This window comes from Peromyscus eremicus, chromosome 7 (genome assembly GCF_949786415.1).
Source record: "Peromyscus eremicus chromosome 7, PerEre_H2_v1, whole genome shotgun sequence".
Taxonomy (NCBI): domain Eukaryota; kingdom Metazoa; phylum Chordata; class Mammalia; order Rodentia; family Cricetidae; genus Peromyscus; species Peromyscus eremicus.
In genome coordinates this window covers 53,822,167-53,844,628 of record NC_081422.1, presented here as the reverse complement: position 1 = coordinate 53,844,628, position 22,462 = coordinate 53,822,167, and the positions used below count along the sequence as shown (strand labels likewise).

The 22,462-nt window shown below is 37.7% G+C and overlaps 1 protein-coding gene across 1 annotated transcript in view; it reads left to right on the top strand.

Annotated features, from left to right (window-relative positions):
- The window catches only part of Arih1 (ariadne RBR E3 ubiquitin protein ligase 1), a 93,775-nt gene that overhangs the window by 51,101 nt on the left and 20,212 nt on the right, over positions 1-22,462 (top strand). Inside the window, exons 4-7 of the mRNA XM_059268002.1 lie at positions 6,436-6,528; positions 7,146-7,201; positions 18,334-18,400; positions 21,403-21,509. Of these exons, the coding sequence (XP_059123985.1) occupies positions 6,436-6,528; positions 7,146-7,201; positions 18,334-18,400; positions 21,403-21,509 (323 nt within the window). The remainder of the gene's footprint in view (positions 1-6,435; positions 6,529-7,145; positions 7,202-18,333; positions 18,401-21,402; positions 21,510-22,462) is intronic.

Below are 22,462 nucleotides of genomic sequence, written 5' to 3'. Positions count from 1 at the left end.
CAGTTCTTTTCTCATCATTTCTAGATGAGAATATACAGATGATGGTTTCTGTTCATTTTTAGCAGTGTCACCTGAAACCCTTCATGGAACCTTATTAATGTGTTGAGGGATGTTTTTGAACTACTCTGTTGGACATTTGCAGTTTCCTCTTATTTATACAAATACTTTAGCTTCCTAGAAAACAATTTCACTACTATTATACAGTGTCACATGAATAAAGGCTATTAAATAAATGGTGTGTGTGTGTGTGTGTGTGTGTGTGTGTGTGTGTGTGTAAGGGTTTTTTGTTCTATTTTCATTTTCAGAGACAAGGTTTTACTCTGTAGGGTTGGCCTTAAACTCATGATCTTCCTGCTTCAGTCTCCTGAGCACGAGATCACACACTTGACCTAAATAAATGTTTCTGATAGCTTCCTTTCCATAGTACTTTGGAGCTAAGTATCTGGAAGAGAAGGTCTCTCTTTGAACTAAGATTTTGGATTGAGCACTGTGTAACTTCACAACAGCACCAGTTTGTTGGCACCTAACTCAGGAATTTTAAGATCTTGACTACGCTTACTTACTTTGAATTCAAATAGCTTAAAATGTAGGTGAAGTGCCTGTGACCCTCCAAAATGCTGTGACTATAGGCATATTCCACCACGCTTGGCTTTTTTTTTAATCTATCATTTTACTAAAAAAATGTAATATGTGCTAGAATAGTTCACTTTTATGAAGTAATTTGTATTCTTTAAGATTTAGCTGGCAGTGATTGCACATGCTTTTAATCATAGCACTTGGGAGGCAGAGGCAGGTGGATATCTGTGAGTTGTCTACAGAGCTATGTCCATGACAGCCAAGGCTACACATAGAAACCTTGTCTCGAAAAACAAAAACAAACAAACAAACAAACAAAAAGACTTAGAATTTGTTAAATAGAACCCCATTCCCATGTTGAATCTCCCATTTAGAATCTTGGTGCTTTTGGCATTAAGCACCAACACTACTTGAAAGTATCCAGTCTAGGTCTACTCCTCCATTACTTTCTAAAGAAGTTGTAGATTTGTTTGTTTGTTTGTTTTTGAGGCAGGGTTTCACTATGTAACAGCCTTGGCTGCCCTAGAACTAGCACTGTAAACCAGCCTGGCCTCAAACCCAGAGAGATTCGCCTGTCTCTGCCTCCTGAGTGCTGGGACTAAAGGTGTGCACCACCACTGCCCAGTTTATTTTTGATTATATGTATAGGTGGAGCAGGTTGTGCACATGAGTGCAGTGTTCACAGAGGCCAGGAGGGTATGTTACATCCCCTAGAGCTGTAGTTGAGGCAGTGGTGAGCTGCTTGACATGGGTGCTGGGAAGCGATTGTATTCTTAACTTCAGACCCATCTCTCCAGTCTATTTTCCTTCTTAACCATCCCATTAAACTCTTGAGAGAACTGATGGGTTCCTGTATTATTCTCTTTGTCTAGACAAAATGCCTTTATTTATTTATTTTTTTTAGATTATATTGGCAATTTCTGATGGAGGAAAGATGATTTTTTTTTTAATTGAAAATAGTTTTTTTCATATACATAGTGTGATTACGGTTTACTCTCCCAGAAAGACAATTCTTACTGAACTTTAAGAATCTGCTATTATCTGGATGTGATGGCACATACCTTTAATCCTAGTGCTTAGAAGGCAGAGGCAGGCAGATCTCTTGAGTTTGAAGCCAGTCTTATTTACATAGTGAGTTCCAGGTCTGTCTAAGCGCCCCCTACCGGCCCCCCCCCATTTTTAAAAAAATATTACTTGCTATGTATGTAAAATAAAATGTTAGAGAGAAATTAAACCTTCTTTAGATCCTTTAAGATCGTTTTCTGTTATAGATGATACTATATTAGTTATTAATGCTCTTTTGTTTGGATTTATTTCCAGCATAAACAAGGGTAAGTTTAATTAATAGTCAGGTTTCATGAGTTAAGTAAGGACCAGGGAATCAGGCGTATGCTTGAACAGACTCAGAACTTGAAAGGCTAATTAAGAAGATCATGAGCAGGGTGGCAGTGTTGCATGCCTTTAATCCCAGCACTCAGGAGGCAGAGGCAGGCAAATCTACAGAGCAAGATCCAGGACAGGCACCAAAACTACACAGAGAAACCTGTCTTGTGGGGGAGAGACAATAGCGGAACAGAATATACTTTAGTAGTTAATGTGATGTAGAGAAGGTAGATTATGCAGGATTTAGTGTTGAAACAATATAGAGGTGAAAACAGACTCAAATTTGCTTAATTTCGAAGCCATACATTTAAAGACTGATGGCTTTTTACCATGTATAGTAAAGTGTTTCTGTAGAGCTATACAATGAACACTCTGAATCAAAACTTTTTTGATTCAGAAAATGTTTTGAAACATTTTCCATAATTTTAAAGGCCAATTATAGTAAAAAAAAAACAAAAGGTCCTGTAAGTCTTTGGGTGTGTGGCAACCTAGTGAGAAATTAGCAAACTATGTAAAGAAAATGGCAGAATTGGACATATTCCACCCCCCACTCCCCACCCCCGTGCAAAGTTGAAACTTCATTCTTAATTTTAAAAAATGAAGTTAAATTTATTCGAGGGATATGGATCTGGGAGGAGGTAGGAGGGTAAGAGTAAATATGATTTAAAAAATTACTTTGTAAAAATTTCTCAATCAACAGTCAGGTGTGATGGCACACACCTTTAATCCCAGCTCTCTGGGAGGCAGAGGCAAATGGAGGGCTGAGTTCAGGGATACACAAAGAAACTATGTCTCAAAAAGCAAAGCAAACAAAAACTCAAAGAAATTACAAAGATATATTTTAAGGACCAAATCATTTACTTTGTTTTTTACAGTTGAATCTGTGAAAGCTCTGACATGGGTGGAAGAAACTGTATACTCTTCTTACCCAGTAGGAACTGCTCCCACTTCTTCCAAGAGTACCTGATAATAATTGTCGAATTGTCCTTGTATACCTGTGATCTTCTACGTATTCCCCTCTAAAAAGTCACATGGTTACAAAGTGTATTACAGTCACTGTGACAAAGTGGTAGGAGAAGTCTTGTGTGACCATTAGTAGTAAAGAAATGGTGCTTTAAAAGGAGGTAAACCATGGGGCCAGAACACTTCTTCCTCTTGCAGAGGACCTGAGTTCATTTCCCAGCACCCACATTGGATAGCTGTGGCTCAGGCTCCAGGAAGATTCAACAACACTGGTCTCCTTGGCCACCTACAACATACATGTGTGTATCCTTCATTCCCTCACATATACACAATGATTAAAAATAATAGAAATATGTAAACAACAGGGAAAAGGTAAATGGATTTACCATTATGGAGCCCCAGCAGAAATTAAAAACCGAAACAACAAAAGTAACAGTACCAAGGAGAGCATGAGATTCTCATACCGTATGTGTACATTAGAATGTCTCTGTAAGTACACCTCAGAAATGAAAACAACAGCTGTTGCTAAGTAAAGTAAAGACAGAATAGGGGCATAAACAAGGGGATTAATTTTTCTACATAAACACGTACTACAAAAGAATTTGTCCTCTTTTAAAAATGATCCCGTCTCACAGTGCTGCTCAGACTGAAGTGCAGTAACTACTCACAGGTGCTTCTCCATTGCTGGCGCTCAGGGCAGTCCCCTCATAGGATAGCTCAAACCCCTTGTAAGTGAAATGGGTTGTTTGCTTCAGTCCCCCACGCAACTCGAAGTACAGGCACATGCCACTTGTAAACATAACTATTAATAAGCATTGTTTAAAAAGTCTCACATCCATGTCAACACAGCTTTATCAATCTAACATGTGAAAAATGAAGTAGTTGATTTTATTTTTAAAATAGAATATTTTTAAAAATTCTTTGAAGGTTTGTGTGGGTGTTTTTTTTTTTTTACTGTGTGCGTGCGCGTGCGCGTGCGCGTGTGTGTTTTCCAGGCTGGCCTCGAACTCAAAGAGCCTGGCTCTGCCTCCCGAGTGCTGGGATTAAAGGTGTGCGGCACAACTGCCCAGCGTAAGCTTGCTTTTTTGTTGTTGATGTTTTAGTACGGCACAACTGCCCAGCGTAAGCTTGCTTTTTTGTTGTTGATGTTTTAGTATTTATTTGGCAGTGCTAGAGAATCTAACCTAGGACATCAGACAAAGTAGAAACTGCCACTGAACCTTCCCAGCCCTGTAAAATGTTCTGAAAGCAAAACAAGTTACAGATACACTGTACTTGATTCAGCCATCACCTCTAAGTTATTAGTCTTTCAAAACATTGCAGGTGAAGATAAGAACAAAATGTATTAGTAGTCTTTTATTGTTCTGTGTGACTTGGGCTGTCCAAACCTCTTGGATTCTCTTGCCCTCAGCCTCATATTGCTGGAACTGTAAGCATGTACTGCCATATGGGCTTATTGTTGTTAACTATTTATTTATTTATTTTATAGTTATGGGAATTAATCCTGGAGTCTCATGCTTTTAGGCAAGTGTTTGAACATTGAGCTGTATCCTGTATAGTCAAGGCTGGTCTTGAATTCTTTTATATATATATTTTTTTATTTTTATTTTTATTGGAGACAGGGTTTTTCAGCATATCCCTAGCAGCCCTGTAGACCAGACTGGCCTCCAACTTGCAGGGACCCACCTGCCTCTGCTTCCCTGGAATTAAGGGTGTGCACCACCATGTCTAGCTGGTACTGAACTTTTGATCCTCCTGCCTTTACTACTAAGTCCTAGATTATAGATATCTGCCACTATACCTGGTTCAAAATAAATTCCTCAGTTTACTAAAAAATTTTATTTTTAAATGACTACATTCTATGAAATTCCATGAAGTCCTGTATATATTTGAAAAACATTTAAAGTTGCACATGCCTTTAACCCAGCACTTGGGAGGAAGGTGGGCAGATCTGAGTTCGAGGCCAGCCAGGGCTACATAGAGAAACCCTGTTTTGAAAAACCAAAAAGAAAGGGGGAAAAAGAAAGAAAAAGAAAAGAAAAACACTCCTGAAAAACATTTAAAAATACCATCTTGTTGAAATAGTGCTTTCATAACTATCCTAGCACACTATTTAATGTGGATTTTGCTATATTCCTATTCTTGTATGACCATCATAATTATTTTTAAATTTTAAGTATTATCCCCACTCTCCTTTAAAAAAAAAACAAACCCTGTATTTTTTAATATTCATTCCTCCTTTCCCCACAAATATACAGCCTATGGCAAATATTTTCTAAGGATTTATTGTTCAGTATCTTTTTTTTTTTTTTTTTTTCCTGGAGCTGAGGACCGAACCCAGGGCCTTGCGCTTGCTAAGCAAGCGCTCTACCACTGAGCTAAATCCTCAACCCCTGTTCAGTATCTTTTATTTAAATAGAATCAAACTATATGAGTCATTTTGCCATTGGCTATTTTCATTTAGCATGTTTTCAGGGTTCATTCATTTTGCAGCATCTATCATAACTATTCCTTTTTTGTGACTAAATATGCCATTATAAAGCTGTTCCACATCTGTCAGTTGATGAATATCTGCGTTGTGTCTGTATTTTGGCTATTATGCGTGGTACTAATATAAATACTATGTACAAATTCTTAAAAGCATGTGCATTTTCATTTCTGAGAGTATACTGGCTGGGTTATAAGGTGTGTTTTCAATGAAAGTGGGCCCCATAGGTTCATGTATTTGAATGCTTGACTCCCAGTTGGTGGCTGTTTGGGAAGGATTAGGAGGTTTGGCCTTGTCAGAGGTGTGTCACTTGGGTGGGTTTCGAGGTTTCAAAAAACCTATGCCATTCCACTTAGCTGTCTCCCGTCTTGTTTGTGGGTCAGATATACGCTTGCCTGCTGCTGTGCTTTCTTCCATTGTGGTCATGGACTCTTAACTTTGAGCCCCAAACTAAACATTCTTGTCATGGTGTTGTATCACTACATTAGAAAAGTAACCAGGAGAGAAGTTATGGCAACTGCATTAATATTTTAAAGTAGTTGTTGCCTGGTTGTTTTCCAGAGTTGTTCTCATCAAGCAGATAATTGGAGCAGGTTTCCAATTTTTCCATCTCCTTACTTGTTCAAATCTGTCTTCTTGATTACCACTCTCTTAGTGATTGTGACATAGTGTCTCATTGCGGTTTGATTTACATCTCCATGATAGCTAATGAAATTGAACATCTTTTGTGCTTAGTGATATGCTTATTATATATCCACATATTTAATTCAAACTTATTGTCTGTCTTTGTAAAACTTATAAACATCAACGACATGCATTTCCTATTAGGTAGACTATGTTCAGAGTATTTGTGTGTCTAGATTTCATCATATAGAAGTTAATTCTAGGAGCTCTGATTTTTGTCAAATGGCCATTTTAACTACTGTCAGAATTGTGAGATAATGAAGCTCTATGAGGCACTCTGTAGTTTTACTTTTTTTTTAAATAATGTCTTTGTTAAAGTTTATGTTTTATTTTTGTTGCAGTATTTTACTGGCCTTGAATGTGGACATAAGTTTTGTATGCAGTGCTGGAGTGAATATTTAACTACCAAAATAATGGAGGAAGGCATGGGACAGGTAAATTGATTTTCACTTATAAAATTTACTTGTTTAGGTTCTTGGATAACTATAACCAAGTAAAAGTTTTAGGATTAAACAATTTTCTAGATTAAAACAGGCTTAAAAAAAAAAAAAGACTTTCCAGTTGAAAGTCTAATTTAGGCCGGGCGGTGGTGGCGCACGCCTTTAATCCCAGCACTCGGGAGGCAGAGGCAGGTGGATCTCTGTGAGTTTGAGGCTAGCCTGGACTATAGAATGAGTTCCAGGATAGGCTCCAAAGCTACACAGAGAAACCCTGTCTCAAAAAACCAAAAAAATAAAAAAATTAAAAAAATAAAAATATAAAGTCTAATTTAGATAAAGTGATTCTAGCATTCATCAGCCCTGGTAATCTCTATCAGGCTTACCCTGATAGAGAACTTTGTCTGGTATTTTGCTTGTACCTTTCCTGTTGTGTGTGTGTGTGTGTGTGTGTGTGTGTGTGTGTGTGTGTGTGTGTGTGTTTTAAAGTACTTACAAGGATAGTTGTTACATTCAAAGATATGTCATCAGAACCTAGCAAAATGCCTGGCAATGGTAAGCATCATGTAAATATTGTTGAATGAAGACATAGTTTAAATTTTGATCTTTTTCAGACTATTTCATGTCCTGCTCATGGTTGTGATATCTTAGTGGATGACAACACAGTTATGTAAGTATTTCTGCCGGAGTCTGTATGTTGATTGTTGTTTTATTGGTTAAACCAATTACCTTTGACTGAGTACTTTCAAGAAAGGTCAGTTATTGAAATTCTGAAGAGACCTTTTTGTTCCACACTCACGCCTTTGTAATACAGAAAGACACTTGCAGTTTGCTTAGGAGTCACTCTTAGGATAAATTTGGAAATATATGATTGCTAAATTTTGGTAAATCTTAAAATTATATAATGGGATAATGAATGTGTTAATTGATATCCTCTGAGAAACAGGCCAAGACAGAATCAAGGAAGAATTTTGGAGGCTGAGAGTGTTGCTCAGTGAGTTACCTAGCTTATGTGAGGTCCTGGCTTTGGTTTCCAGCACCTGCCAAAAAACAAAACAAAACAAAAATGGAAAATAATAAAAAGGAATGTGACTCATTATGAAAATATGTGTGCTGGATTACATTAAAAAGAGAGGATCAGATCAACTCAGTACAGGTACATAATGCTGGAGAAAGAAAGAAAAGGTTTTCAAAAAGAAGAAACTTATTGTCCTAGTTAGGGTTTCTATTCCTCTGAAGAGACATCATGACCACAGCAACTCTTATAAGGGAAAACATTTCATTGGGGTGGCTTGTTTCCAGTTCAGAGGTTCAGTCCATTATCAACATCGTGGGACATGGTGGGGTGCAGGCAGACATGGTGCTGTAGAACTAGCTGAGAGTCCTACATCTTGTAGGCAACAGGAAGTAAACTGACAGTCACACTGAGGGAAACCTGAGCAAGAGAGACCTCTAAGCACATTAACACACTTCCTCCAACGAGGCTACACCTACTTGCACAAGCCATACCTCGTACTAGTGCCATTCTCTATGAGCTTATGAAGGCTAGTTACATTCAAACTACCATACTCAGCTGAGTCTGGTATCCCTTAAGGATCCCCAACACTTAAATTCCCCACAGAGGACTTCCCCAAGAAAGCAGAAGGCTATGACAGAACATTCTTGATGTATTAGCCACCGCCCGGGGATAGAGTGGTTTCTGCTGAAATACTGCTACTAATTTCAAAGGCACTGCAGCTGGGAGCTGTAAACTAATTGTTCTCCTGTACAAATGTTCTCTTTGGATGGAAAAAAGAAATTGAGGGGAAAAAAAGCATAGTGAATTCCTCGTGTAAACCTAAGCTTCTTAGTTCCTGGGCCAGTGCTGTCTTTGTGTCTTCAAGTTGTCATTCCAGGGTGCCAAGCAGATGGAGATCTTGGATGGTCCCTAAACAAATTGTGTAATTTAGTTTTAGGTAATTGCTTATACAAGAAGTTTTATCTGTGATTAAAAAGTAATAAAAAGAAATGGCAGCAGTATGTTTTAATGAGTAAATTTAACCTAATAAAGCTAAATTACCCTGACTAGCGCAGCTCTTTAAGCTCACCTATTCCACTTAAGGAAAAAATTTGTTTTGTGTGTATGCACATGAGTGCACATCCCAGCATGCTCATAGAGGTCAGAGTATAACCTATAGGGAGTAAGTTTTCTCCTTCTACTATGTTAGTCCCAGAGATCCAACTCAGGTTGTTAGGCCTGTTGGAAAGTGCTCTTAACTTGATGAGCCTTCCTGCTAGCCTCTGCTACTTTTTCTTTTCTTCATTTCTCGAGACAGGGTTTCTCTGTGTAGACCAGGCTGTCCTTGATCTCAGAGATTCACCTACCTCTGTCTCCTCAGTGCTGGGATCAAAGGTGTGTGCCACCACTGCCCAGCTCCATTCTGCCTTCTTCAGTTTACTTTGGTTAATTTAGAACATATTTCTGCTATTACCAGGTCTGCATTAATCTTGTTTGTCTTAGAGTTACTTCTATTTCCATCACTGTTCAGGCTACCAAAATAAATCAGCTGCCACCCACCACTCTTCCACTTGTTGTTATCTTATCCCCTAGTGCTTTTTTGTTTTGTTTTGTTTTGTTTTGTTTTGTTTTGTTTTGTTTTGTTTTCCCGAGACAGGGTTTCTCTGTGTAGTTTTGGTGCCTGTCCTGGATCTCGCTCTGTAGACCAGCCTGGCCTCAAACTCACAGAGATCCGCCTAGCTGGGATTAAAGGTGCACGCCACCACCACCCAGCCCCTTGTGCATTCTTATCATTATGTTTTTTCTTCAGTGTGTTAGCTTCATCCTACCATCCAGTGCACTGTATTCTTTCATTCATTCCAGAAATTGCTGGGAACTTCCTTGGTATCATATATACAATTCCATTCCCCAAAAGGTTCAAAATAATAAGGGTAACATAAAAGTTTAAGTACATTGTATATGTAAAGTAGTATTAGAAGGAAACAAATTATACATTAAGACTAGAAATAACACAAAAGGATTAAAAATTAGGGGTGAGGAAATGCTGGGTAATATTGACTGAACAAAATGTCAGTAGCTTTTAAATAGTGATGAGCTTTTCTCTTAGGTATTTTGCAGTGGCTAGACCAGAGAGGAGGAGGGTTTATTAGCAGTGTGGATGAAAAGAGTTTAACAGTTCATCATGGGTTTTTGTTACAGACACTAGTCAAGACTGTAGCGATATGATGTGTATTTTAGAAATACAACCTTGATGTAGTGGAGAATGCTTTAGAATGGGGAAATATTGGGCAGTGAGATTTGTTTAGAAGGTTATTTGTTGTGTAGGTTAAAGAAGATTTAGGAGTCAAGATTTCAGTGGGAAGCAAGTTGAAAACAACAGAATTTACAAACAAAACTGATTGTGTGACATGAAAACTTGTGTGGATTGTCTGTTTTCAATTTGATGCATTAGTTAGGAACTGGTAACCTTTAGGTTTCGAATCCATTAAACAGGGTAAATAAAGTAACAGGAGAGGAAACCAACACTCCTGAGAGAAATGTAGGGTGAAAAAAGAAAAGATTGAAGTCTTAGAGACTAAACTTTTAGTTCAAAGAAGAGTAGTAGTCAGGCATGGTACACTCAAGAGGCAGAGGCAAATGGATTGCAAATTTGAAGCCAACTTTTGCAGTCTACAGTTTCAAAAGAGAGTGCACAAGTTAGATGTAGTCAGACACTTAGGTGGTGCTTTGAGTGAAAAGTCCAGGAACCAAAGGAGTAGAAGGATGTCATCAAGAGGTCACTGGTGATGTTACTTTCCCAGAATTATAAACGGGAATAACAGTGAAAACAGATCATTGGGTTTCCCTACTACAAAACAACTTTACTAGGAAGATAGTAGATGTAGGGTTGCAGTGAGTTAGTTATGAGTAAAAAGTCGGGGAAATATGGTAGTTCAAGGAGATGAGCTATTGATTATATCCCAGTAGATTTCAGACTGAATTAGATATTTGATATCTAGATACTCTAGTCACCTTAGACATTAGAATGCTGTGGATATCGTTCTGTATAAATAAAACACTGATTGGCCAGTGGCCAGACAGGAAGTATAGGCGGGACAAGGAGAGAGGAGAATTCTGGGAAGTGGAGGGCTGAGTCAGAGAGAGACTGCCAACCGCCGCCATGACAAGCAGCATGTAAAGATGCCGGTAAGCCACGAGCCTCGTGGCAAGGTGTAGATTTATAAAAATGGGTTAAATTAAGATATAAAAACAGTTAACAAAAAGCCTGCCACGGCCATACAGTTTATTAACAATATAAGTCTCTGTGTTTACTTGATTGGGTCTGAGCGGCTGTGGGACTGGCTGGTGACAGAGATTTGTCCTGACTGTGGGCCAGGCAAAAAAACTCTAGCTACATTAGAACATCTTTTTAATGAAAGAAATGAATGTCACTGCCAGTTAGATTCAACAAGTTGTTCAGTTTTCTCAGGTATTTTAAGGATACACTTAATAATGTTGTAAGCATTGTCTTTCAACATGTACACACTGAAACCATAAGGATCTTGGAAATTCAGGATCACAGTTGGGACACTCCTTCCTCTGAGTTAACCAAAGCTTATTTTCATATGTTTTGTATAATGGGTTGCTGGTTAAAGTTCTTTTTGGGAGAGGACTGGATAGAAAGTGGACAAATATATATCTAAGACATAAAACCATTGTGCCTTGTTTCCTTGGAATCATGGGATCATTAAGCAGATGATATTCCAGTTTTAGGGAGGTAACTGTTGTTACAGTGTCTGCCATGCAAGCACAAGGACCTGAGTTTGATCCTTATAACCCACATTTGGAAAAGGGGGGAAAAGCCAAGCATGGTTACATGCACTTGTAATCAATCCCAATGCACAAGAGATTGTCTAGAAAACCCAAAATGAATGTCACTGGAGTAACCAACATAACAACACCTAAGGTTTTCCTCTGGCCTGCATGTGCATACTGTGCTCATGAATGTGCACAAAATATGTATGTATGTATGTATGTATATTATATACATACCCCCCAAAAAATCAGAAAAAAATAAGATGATACTCATGTGGAATAAGCAAGCGGGTCATAATAAATTCACACAAAACTCACGCAAGTGTAAAGCAAAATTAGATACTCCAACTTAAGGGTTTTTTTGTTGTTTGTTTTTAGTATTTCATATTGGGTAAAGATGAAAGAATTTTGATAATATCTAAAGTCATGGGAATATAATACCAGAGGTAGAATAAAGTGTTAGAGCATTTGTGAATTGATGCTTGACAGTTTTGAAAAATGTATGTATTCTTTGGTTTTTCTTAGCATTTAGATATGTTATTACACTATTTTTGTTGTTAGTTTTTGTCTCCTATTGTTTCAGAGGACTTAGGTATTATTTTTCCCCTGTAGTTTTGTCTTTCGCTTACAGAAATTTGACTCTGATTTGACTAGGTGTGGTTCTGTTTGTGTTTGTTCTGTGTACAGCTATTTGAACTCTGGATTCAGAAGTCAATATTTGTCTTCAAATTTGAGAACTCTTTGGTTCTTATTTCATGGGGTAGGAATGAGGCAGGGTATCACTGTGTAGCCTTAGCTGGCCTCGATTCACAGAGATCCTCTTACTTCTGTCTCCCTAGTGTTAGAGTTAAAGTTGTGGGTATTTTCAGAATCCAGATGAGGGTATCAGGTCCCCTGGAGCTAGAGTTGCAAGTGGTTGTGAACCAACTAATATGGGTTCTGGGAACATAAGTGGGGTCCTTTAGAAGAGCAGCTGGCACTCTTAGTTGCTGAGTTATCCCTCTAGCTTGTTGTATTTATTGAGAGAAGACCCATGTACCCCAGACTGGCCCTTAAACTTCATATGTAGCTAGGGAAAATCTAAACTCCTCATGTTAGCTCTATCTTGCAAATGCTGGGATTGCTAGTATCCATATCACCATGCTTAGCTAGCCCGTTATTTCTTAAAACACTACTCTGTCTTTGTGTGTGTTTGTGTGTGGTGTATTTTTATGTGGGAACATATGTGGAGCATATGTGTATGCACTTGCATGAGTGTGAGTAAGTTTCTGAACTCACTCTCTGTTTTACTTACTGTTAGCTTTTGTTATTGCCTATACTTTGGAGCTGCACACCCCAAAGTTACTGTGCTTACATTGACTGAGCCTGCTATTTCTATACCCTGATCGTATTCATTCTTTGGAGTCTCAGTACTTTTTTAGACTATTGAATTACTCCAACTTCCTCTTCATCATCCAGGGGATTAAATACTGTACCTCCTGCATTCTAAACCTACTACTGCCAAGATATTTCCTGCTCCAACTCTCAGATTTCTTATTTTTTTCTCAATGTTGGAGATCAAACCTAAGGCCATGATGTGGGAGGCAAGAACTCTACCACTGAACTATATCTCAATCCTTTTAAATACTTAATAATGGTAATTGAATGCATTTACTTCTTTATTCCTTAGCATCTTTGAATAAGTACTTGAGATATCATTATCTCTGGCCTTCATAAAAATATCTCAACTCATCATTGAAAATAAGTAAATAAAATTAATTTCATTTACCATCAAGACCATTAGCCTAAATGGTCTTCTGTATACATTGGCCTCATCTAGAGTTATGCAGATGATGTACTTACTTTGAGAGCATTTTCTTTGTCACAAGATTTTTCCTTGATGCTTTCATGAAATTAGGGAAAATTACTCATCTAAATTGTGTATCACTTATTACTTATGACCAAATAAATTTGTTTTTACTCATCATAACAGTTTATTTTTTTATTTCATTTATTTGCTTAAGATCTCCTTTCTTTCACTATATATAGATATATATAGCTTCTCTAGTTATCTTAGGATAAAAGAAAGCATATATTTTTATGTTATAAAGCCTTTCAAGATGTTCAAGTAGTATATTTACTCCCATCTTTTTTATGGCAATAATGGCTCATTTCATAGTCTAGACTGGCCTTGAACTCAATTCTCCTGGTCAGCCACCTGTGTGCTGAGATTACAGGTATATGCTACCAGGTTCAGCTGTTCTATCTCAACACTAACCAGTTGTAATAATGTTTTCTGGAGTTGTGATGGATCTGATTCCACATCCTGTGGAATGTACCTAAAAAATAATAATAATTTCACATCTAGATTTTAGAAGCAGACGGATTCATTGCCATTCATTTTTGTAGAATTATGTGTGTTGCTTTCATAAAGTGTACTGGGAACTGTGGGTGTAACTAGCCAGTAGTGACTGTATTTAGCTTTAGCAGGGTTTTGGGTTTGATCCCAGCATCTTTCTTTCTTTCTTTTTTTTTTTATCTTTTTTTAAACGGTTCATAAACTCATTGACTACTATATCATTGACTGTTAGATTCTGTTCTAATTTTCTATTTGTGTGAAAGACAAATGTTATTTTTTAATTAAGCACTGTTCCATCAATTTGAAGCAGTTCTTCTTAACTCCCTACTATTTAATATGAGGTAATTAGTGCCTTTATACTGTTCTTCACTTCTATTTCTCCATCTTCTAACATATCAAGTGTATAATTGTTATACATTACTAACTTTATGGCTGTTTTCTGTTCTGTCATTGATTCTTTTATGTTTTGCCAGTGAATTGGTTATATATATTAACTTGGAGCCACTTATTTTTTGCCTTTCTTGAATATCATTCATGTGGAATCATGTCGCATGTATTTCTTTTAATTTATTAACCATTGTGTGCATGTGTTTATGAATTGAGGTGAGTGATGGTACACACGTGCCACTGAGCATAAGTAAAAGCCAGAGGACAACTTTTGGAAGTGGTTCTCTCCTTTCATTTTGGGTTCCAGGGATCATCAGGCTTGCTCAGCTAAGCTAGCCTGCCTGTAGTCTTTTGTGTATGCATATATTCTTCTTGGGCACGGTGTCTGTGTGCCTGTCTATATTTATTGTTGTGTAATGTTTGATTCTCCAGATAATAAAGACTTGAAGTTTATGGGTGGTTTGTTTTTTGGCCAGTGTGTAAACTTTAAAGAATACTTCTATATGTCTTTAGGCAGACATATACACTGATTTCCTTGGTTTATATTGGGGCTAAAATATTTAAGTTTAGTAGCTCTTGCCAAATTATTTTTCTAAAGTGTTTGTGTGTATACTCCTCGCTAAATAGGAAGGAGATTCTTGGTGGGAATGTAGGCATATCTCATTGTAGTTTTAATTTACAATTTCCTGGTAGATAATGTAAAGCATTCTTCTGCATTTATTATCAGTCTAGGTAGCTCTTTAAATTTGTTTGTACTACATTTATTTCACTGTGCATGCATTACATGGTACACATGTAGAAGTGAGAGAACAACTTGTGGGAGTTGACTCTTTTCTTCCATATAGGTCCTGGGGATCAACCTCAGGCCAGGCTTGATAGCTTGCCTTTACCCCGAGTCATCTCTAGCCCTAGACAGTCCTTTAACGAAGTACTCACTGAAATCATTTCTCCATTTTTCAATTTGGTCTATGTAGCTTTTTGTGTGTATTAGAACGTAAGGTAAGCCCAGGCAATCTGAACGTCTAAAATGTTCTTAACTGTAAACATAAAAATGTATAGATTGAAGTAGGGAGAGGCAAAGAAGTGTTAGGGGAAGCTGCAGGTTTTGTAAGTAATGATATGTTGTTATCTGGTCTTTTGACCTTTGACTTTTTGGGCAGGGGAATTACAGGGTCAGAGAACATTGCTTTGACTGTTGGGTTTTGGAAAGCTTTTATTTTCATGTATCTGTGTCTCAGGAGGATGGGCAGGATAACTGAATTTGAGGTCCTTGGGATATTTAGTGAGATCTTGTTTCAAAGAAAGGTAGGAAAGGGGGAAAAGTAGAGAAAGGAGAGCTGATCATACATTTACAAAAAGAAAACACAGATTCATAAAAATCTTGTGAGAGTTATATGTGATGTTATTTTTATTCTTTGTATATTTCTGCAGTTTGTATGTCAAAGGAAAAAAGACTTTTTAAAGGAAAATGCTTTTATTTTTTATTTTTTTGGTTTTTTGAGACATGGTTTCTCTGTGTAGCTTTGGAGCCTGTCCTGGAACTCACTCTGTAGACCAGGCTGGCCTCGAACACACAGAGATCCTCCTGGCCCTGCCTCCCGAGTGCTGGAATTAAAGGTGTGTGCCACCACCGCCCAGCTGGAAAATGCTTTTATTATTGGAACTAAATTTAGCATAAAATGGTTTTGTTTTTTAACTCAGTGTGCTTTATACGCATAAGTGATATTTAGTAGTTCTACTGGCTAGTTTTCTGTCAATTTGACACAAGCTAGGGACATCAGACAGGAGGGACCACTTATTGAGAACAAGCCTTCATAAGAATTGCTGTAGGCAAGCCTGGAGGGCTTTCTTTTAATGATCAATGGGGGAGGCCTTTGCCCATTGTGGATGGACCTACCACTGTGCTGGGGGTCTTGGGTTGAGCAAGCCAGTAAGCAGTATTCCATGGCTTCTGCATCAGCTCTTGCCTCCAGGTTCCTGCCCTGTTTGAGTTTCTGCCCTAAATGTTTTCCTGGGTGAACTGTTAACAAAATGTAAGTGAAACATGAACCCTTTCCTTCCCAAGTTGCTTTTGGTCATGGTGTTTCATCACAGCAATAGTAACCACCTAAGACAGTAGTTGACACCCATTTAATTAAAACAAAACAAAACAAAACAAGACAAAAACCTTTATGGTTAAGTTAAAGTCACTTGATTTCAAATTGCAGCATTCCAGTTTCTTAGTTAAGTCAGGTATGATTCCCAAACTCGAGGGTGGTTAAATGCTTCTGAAGTTGTACTACACATGTGTAGTAGACATTCAGGAGAACCTGTTTTGACTACCTTAGAGATGCCCCACAGAGAATTGGTCCAGTGACTTTTCAACAAAGGTGGTAGCAATGGTATCCCTACAATTAGCATATTAATAGCAAGAACTTTCATTATCTTAATATTGCTATTCTTAATGGTATGAAACCATTCTATCTAGCTAAGATCAGCCATAGTAAATAGTTTGTGAAAGCAGAGAAGCATTATGGATAATAGATGTATAAATGTCTTTGGAACTAGAGCATCTGACTTAGTTGTGTACTTTATTTTACTGATATCCATGAAACAATAGATTAAAACCATTTTAAAGTGTGTGTGTGTGTGTGTGTGTGTGTGCGCGCGCGTAACTTACTGGTACAGTCATTATTTTCCCCTAGTTCCTGATTGTTTTGTTTTGTTTTGTTTTAAGAGACTGTCTTAGAACAGTACGGACTGGACTTAAAAGGAAAAACGCTACTGTGTCAACCTCCTAAATACTAGGGTTGCAGTCGATTCTAAATTACTTTCATCATTTTGTTTCCATTCAACAATTCCTTCAACTTCCAATACTTTACTAAGTGCTTGTCTGGTTTCTATGTGTATTGATTGGTCTAATCTAGAAATCATAAGTAAACAAAATCATAATACGTTGTCATCCGTCTGTCCCATCCTGTGTCTGTGCCCCGGCATAGTGGTTTTTATGAGATTCATTTACCTTGTGGCATGAATCACCAGTTAGATCTTTTTATTGTTGATTTGTGTTTTATTAGAGCAGTTTGAACTTTTTGTGAACAAGTTTTTGTCATGAACATTGTGTATATAAGATCTTGTGAGACACCCATTTTTCATTCTAAGTGCATATAAAGGAGGGAAGTTGAAGAGGTTTGTGGTAATCTTGTTTTTAACTTGTTGAGAAACTGCCAAATAGACTAATTATTGCTAGACCTTGCCTTCAACATTTGTGAATATGAAGATTAATTCATTTAAAAATACCTAGCATCTGGGTGGTGGTGGCAGGGAGATCTGTGTGAGTTCGAGGCCAGCCTGGTCTACAAAGGGAGTTCCAGGACATTCAGAACTGTAACACAGAGAAACCCTGTGTTGACCTCTCCCTCTCCAAAACAACAATAATAACAACAACAAAACCTTATCAGACACTGAATAGTTCAGACAGTGTGCTGGATACAGGATATTTTTTCATGGAGCTTATTGTTTGGGAATAAGCAGGCAAAAAAATAGATGTAAAACAAGATTACGCTGATTGTCATAATTAAAATGATGGTAAATTTTTTCAACTTTTTTATGTCTTTAATATTTATTGAGCATATACTATTTTTCAGACATTTCTAGTTTCACAGATCTTTAATTTTACAGTTTATTTTTGTGGAGTGGTAACCTGAGGAATAGAAAGGTCAAAGAACTTACTCTGATTTCATAGTTGTGAACCATACTCAAACAAAGGTTGTTTCACCTCAAGTCCCCTTCATGGCATTTTCCTCTTTCTGTTCTGGAGGGGGAGGGGAGAATAGTCTTATGTAGTAATATTTCTGAAGAAGTATGGCTTTTAGGATTTTTGAGGAAAAATTATATACGCGTTAGTAATCACACTATGTGGCTCCATTCTTTCGTATTCTTGTTGACATCATGTTTCATTTCATGTACTGAGTCAGGGGTTTAAAGGAAGGCAGTCAAGAATTGCTTGCAGAAAACTCTATAAGGGATGCAGACTTGTAGTATTTGGACTGCATCGTGAACTCAGGAAAAATAGAATATTTAAAATATAAGATATGAGAAAATTATCTATCCAAGTCAAATTACAGAAACTCGGAAATCCCTGTTAGGACTAGATTGATATAGCATATACATTCTTATATTTTCAACTTAGAGTAATTTTATGCTATAGCATAAACAGTTTTTGAAGTTATATTTTATTTATATATGTGTTGAAACTTGGTTTAATAAACTTAAACTTAAAAAAATTTTTTATTCTTGGTTTCAGGCGCCTAATCACAGATTCAAAAGTTAAATTAAAATATCAGCATTTAATAACAAATAGCTTTGTAGAGGTAAGTGGTTTATTGTCTAATTTTTGTTTTCAAAAGTTGTTTATCGAATACTAGTTCGGTTCTTTTTGTTGTAGTCTTGTTTGGTTTGGTTTTTTGAAATAGGATCTCATAGTGTAGACTTGGCTGGCTATGTAGATCAGGATGGCCTCTAACTTATAGATCTCTGCCTCTGCCTCCCGAGTGCTGGGTTCCCAGCATCTGAAATGCTAGTTTTTCAGCTGAAATTTATTTAGAACACTTATTAAAAAAATTGCTTTTTTTAACAGTGTTTTCTTTACTGGTTTTTAGCCTTAGCAAAGAATTGCAGTATGTTATTAAACATGTCATAATCAAGTTGAGGACCCTAACATTGCTATTTCTCTAATTGTCTTACACTTCATTGCCAATAAGAATACTGTAGTTACGGTGCTGGAGTGAGTAGCGCTGCCTACTCTTGGAGAGGATCTCCGTTCTTGCAGCACCCACATGGTAGCTCACAGTGGTCTGTACTCCAGTTCCAGGGGATCCAGTGCCTTCTCATGTTTTCTGTGGGCGGGCACTAGGCACGAACATGGTGTACACACACACATACAGGCAAAATATCCCCCACCACACTCACATAGTTTTTTTAAATAAAAAAAGGTTCTATATTTATTTTATTTTATTTTTCTTAGACAAGTGGTCAGCAAATTATGGTTTACCTTTGGAGGTGGGTATGGTAGGACATGCCTTTAAAACCCCAGCATTCAGGAAGGCAGAGGTGGATCTCTGTGAGTTCCAGGACAGCTAGGGCTGCAGAGACACTGTTTCAAAAAACAAGCAAACAAAAAAGGATTTATTGAAAAATACTTACTGCATATTTGTTCTTACTGATTTTGTGCTGTGATGGCAGAATTGAGTAGCTACTACAGAGAACACTGTGGTTAGGGAACAAAATGATTCACTCTTGGGTTTTATTGAAAGTGCCATCATAGTAATGTCTGTATAGCTTGGTATTTTAATTCTAGAAAATAGTCTTTATCTGTGTTACAGATTAAACTATAAAAGTGCATATTGCCGGGCGGTGGTGGCGCACGCCTTTAATCCCAGCACTCGGGAGGCAGAGCCAGGCGGATCTCTGTGAGTTCAAGGCCAGCCTGGGCTACCAAGTGAGTTCCAGGAAAGGCGCAAAGCTACACAGAGAAACCCTGTCTCCAAAAAAAAAAAAAAAAGTGCATATTATATGTATACTGTACATTCTTAAATGATCAATATACTTAATGAAGTGATCTAATGAGTTAAACCCCTAGCCAGTATATTGACTTTTGAAGCCTGGTGCGGAATATTATTTATGACATGTCTTACTTATGTAATAAAAATATTTCATAGTTTGTGTTTTAACTGTGTGGGATGGTACTCACCGGGAAGTCCTAGCGCTGGAGTGGCAGGGATAAGAGAATTGCAAGTTTGAGAGTACTCTGGACTACCGAGTGAGAGACTCCATTTTAAAACAGATAGACAAAAATCCAAATTTAACACTGCATGAGGCAGAGATTGTTGGATCTCTGTGAGTTCTAGGTCAGCTTGCTCTACCTAGCCAGTTCTAGGGTAGCCAGGGCTGCATAGTGAGACCTTGTCTGGGGGTCGGGGGAGATGACGACGACGACGACGACGACGACAGTCGAAGAAACAGTTGAGAATCAGTTAAGAGATTGTTTTGTTTTCAAGCACTAGTAAGATTCAGTCTTTACCTGTGGTTTAGGAGTGGTTTTGTGTTTTGTTTTTTTTCTCTAGTCAAAGGGAGAAATGACTGACATAAGTCCATTAGCTTAGCCCAGGCTTCTGCTTAGCGTCTGAACACCTTCCCTAATTAGGAACATACCTGGTTTTCATTTTAAGAAAATTTCCCTGGGCTGGTAGTAGTGGTGCACACCTGTGTGGAGGTCAGCTTGGTCTGTGGGGCACGTTCTAGATCAGCTAGGACTATAGAGTAAGACCATGTCTCAGAAATAGAAGTTTACTCTAGAATTGGTGTTTATTAATAATCATAAAAATGTCTAAGCTGGCACATGGTTGCTTAATCCTGTAATCTCAGAAATTGTAGGGCTGAGGTAGGAGGATTACCATAAGTCTGGAGGCAAGCCTGGGTTAAGGAGTGATACTGTTCAAGTCTCAGTGGGATTTATAGAATGAAAAATAGTTTTCTGTTTTATAGATGAGTTTATGTTTTTAAAGATGAGTCATCCTGTGAGGATCTGGGGATACTGCTTTGGTAAAAGGCTTCCCTAGCAGGTATAAGGTACCTAGAACCAAAGCAAACAAATAATGAACCAGCAAACTAGATACTTTCGAGTAGGGGATGTAGCTAAGTTGGCAAAGCACTTGCTTAATGTGTGGTCCCAAACTGTACTCCAAGAACTGAAATAAACAAGTTGCAAGGATTGCTTAACATTGAAAAATCTTCAGCTAGTGTAACCTGCTACTTCTTTCTCCCCCTCCCCTCCCCTCCCCTCCCCTCCCCTCCCCTCCCCCCTCCCTCCCTCCCTCCCTTCCTTCCTCCCCCCCCCCCCCCCCTTTCTGGTTTTGGTTTTTTGAGACAGGTTTTCTCTGTGCAGCCCTGGCTGTCCTTGAACTCAACAGAGATCCACCTACCTCTGCCTCTCAAGTGCTGCGATGAAAAGAATTCACCACCACTGCCCCGCTAACCTGTCACATTTTTAACAAAGTAAAATAGAAATATCATATATCTTCCCCAGATGGAGAGGAAAAGCTAACACTCATTTCTCATTAGAAGATGATAGTTGGGGTTGGGGATTTAGCAAGCACAAGGCCCTGGGTTCGGTCCTCAGCTCCGGGAAAAAGAAAAGAAAAAAAAAAGATGATTAATTGTAATGAGAAAATATTATACTTCGAAGACTATTGTACAAGACTATGGCAGGCTTTATATGGTTTTGTTTTCTCTCTTTTGACCTTATAGTAGATGTTATAAAATTTGTGTAGTTTAACTTGCTATCATTTTTAAGATTTTCTAACTTGTGTTTCAGTGTAACCGACTGTTAAAGTGGTGTCCTGCCCCAGATTGCCACCACGTTGTTAAAGTCCAATATCCTGATGCGAAACCTGTTCGCTGCAAGTGTGGGCGCCAGTTTTGGTAAGCAAGTAATTTCCTAAATGAGTGAAGTGAATGTAGGGTTTCTACTTTTTCTTTTTAATCTTGGTAATAAAATAGGGGAACACTTCATGCTGGGAGATAAGTGATACTAGTTAAAAAATAGTGTATTTTTTTTTTAAAGTTAAGATAGAAATCACATCTTAAAATTTTTTCTTCTTTCCAAGATGCTTTTTATCTTTTGGGGAGAGAGAGGGTGTGTGTGTGTTTGTTTTGTTTGAAGGCAGTCTCTTTTTATAGTTTCATAGCCTGGATTGGCCTCAAACTCATGTTCATACTTTTCTTTGGCCTCCCAAGTGCTTAGGATAAGCATATACCACCACACCTGCTGAATGTATTGTTCATCAAGGGAAAATGAAGCTATACTCATAATTTTCTTTGTATTTCACTTTAACTTTTAATGAGAGAAATCTTAAAAATCTGGGTTAATTGCCTTTTGTTTCAACACTCAGAAAACTCAAGTGTGAGTGTATGTGTATGGTACTTAGGTGCTCACGTGTGTGCTTGGTGATGGTGTCGTGGTGTCTTGGGGATCAAACTCCAGTCAAAGCTTAGTGGCAACACTTATCCACTGAGCCTTCTCTCTGGTCCAGATTGCTGTCGTCATGTAGTATTTTGTTCTATCTGGCTCTTGCTCTCTGCCTTTATATTGTCACTGATTAAGGAATAAATAATATGCGGTTTATTTAAAAACAAAATTTCCTTGATTTAGACAAGGTTTTTTTTTTTTGTAATTTTGCTTTTATTTATTTATTTATGTTTTTTTCTTTATTCAGAAATTTTCTACTCACTCTACATACCACCCACAGATCCCACCTCCTCCCTCCTCCCACAACAAGTTTTTATCTTATAAGAAAATGTAGTTAATTTTGGTTGTTTGAGCCAACTTTCTTGGTAATTTGGGCCTTTAGAGTTCTATAGTATATTTTTCCTCT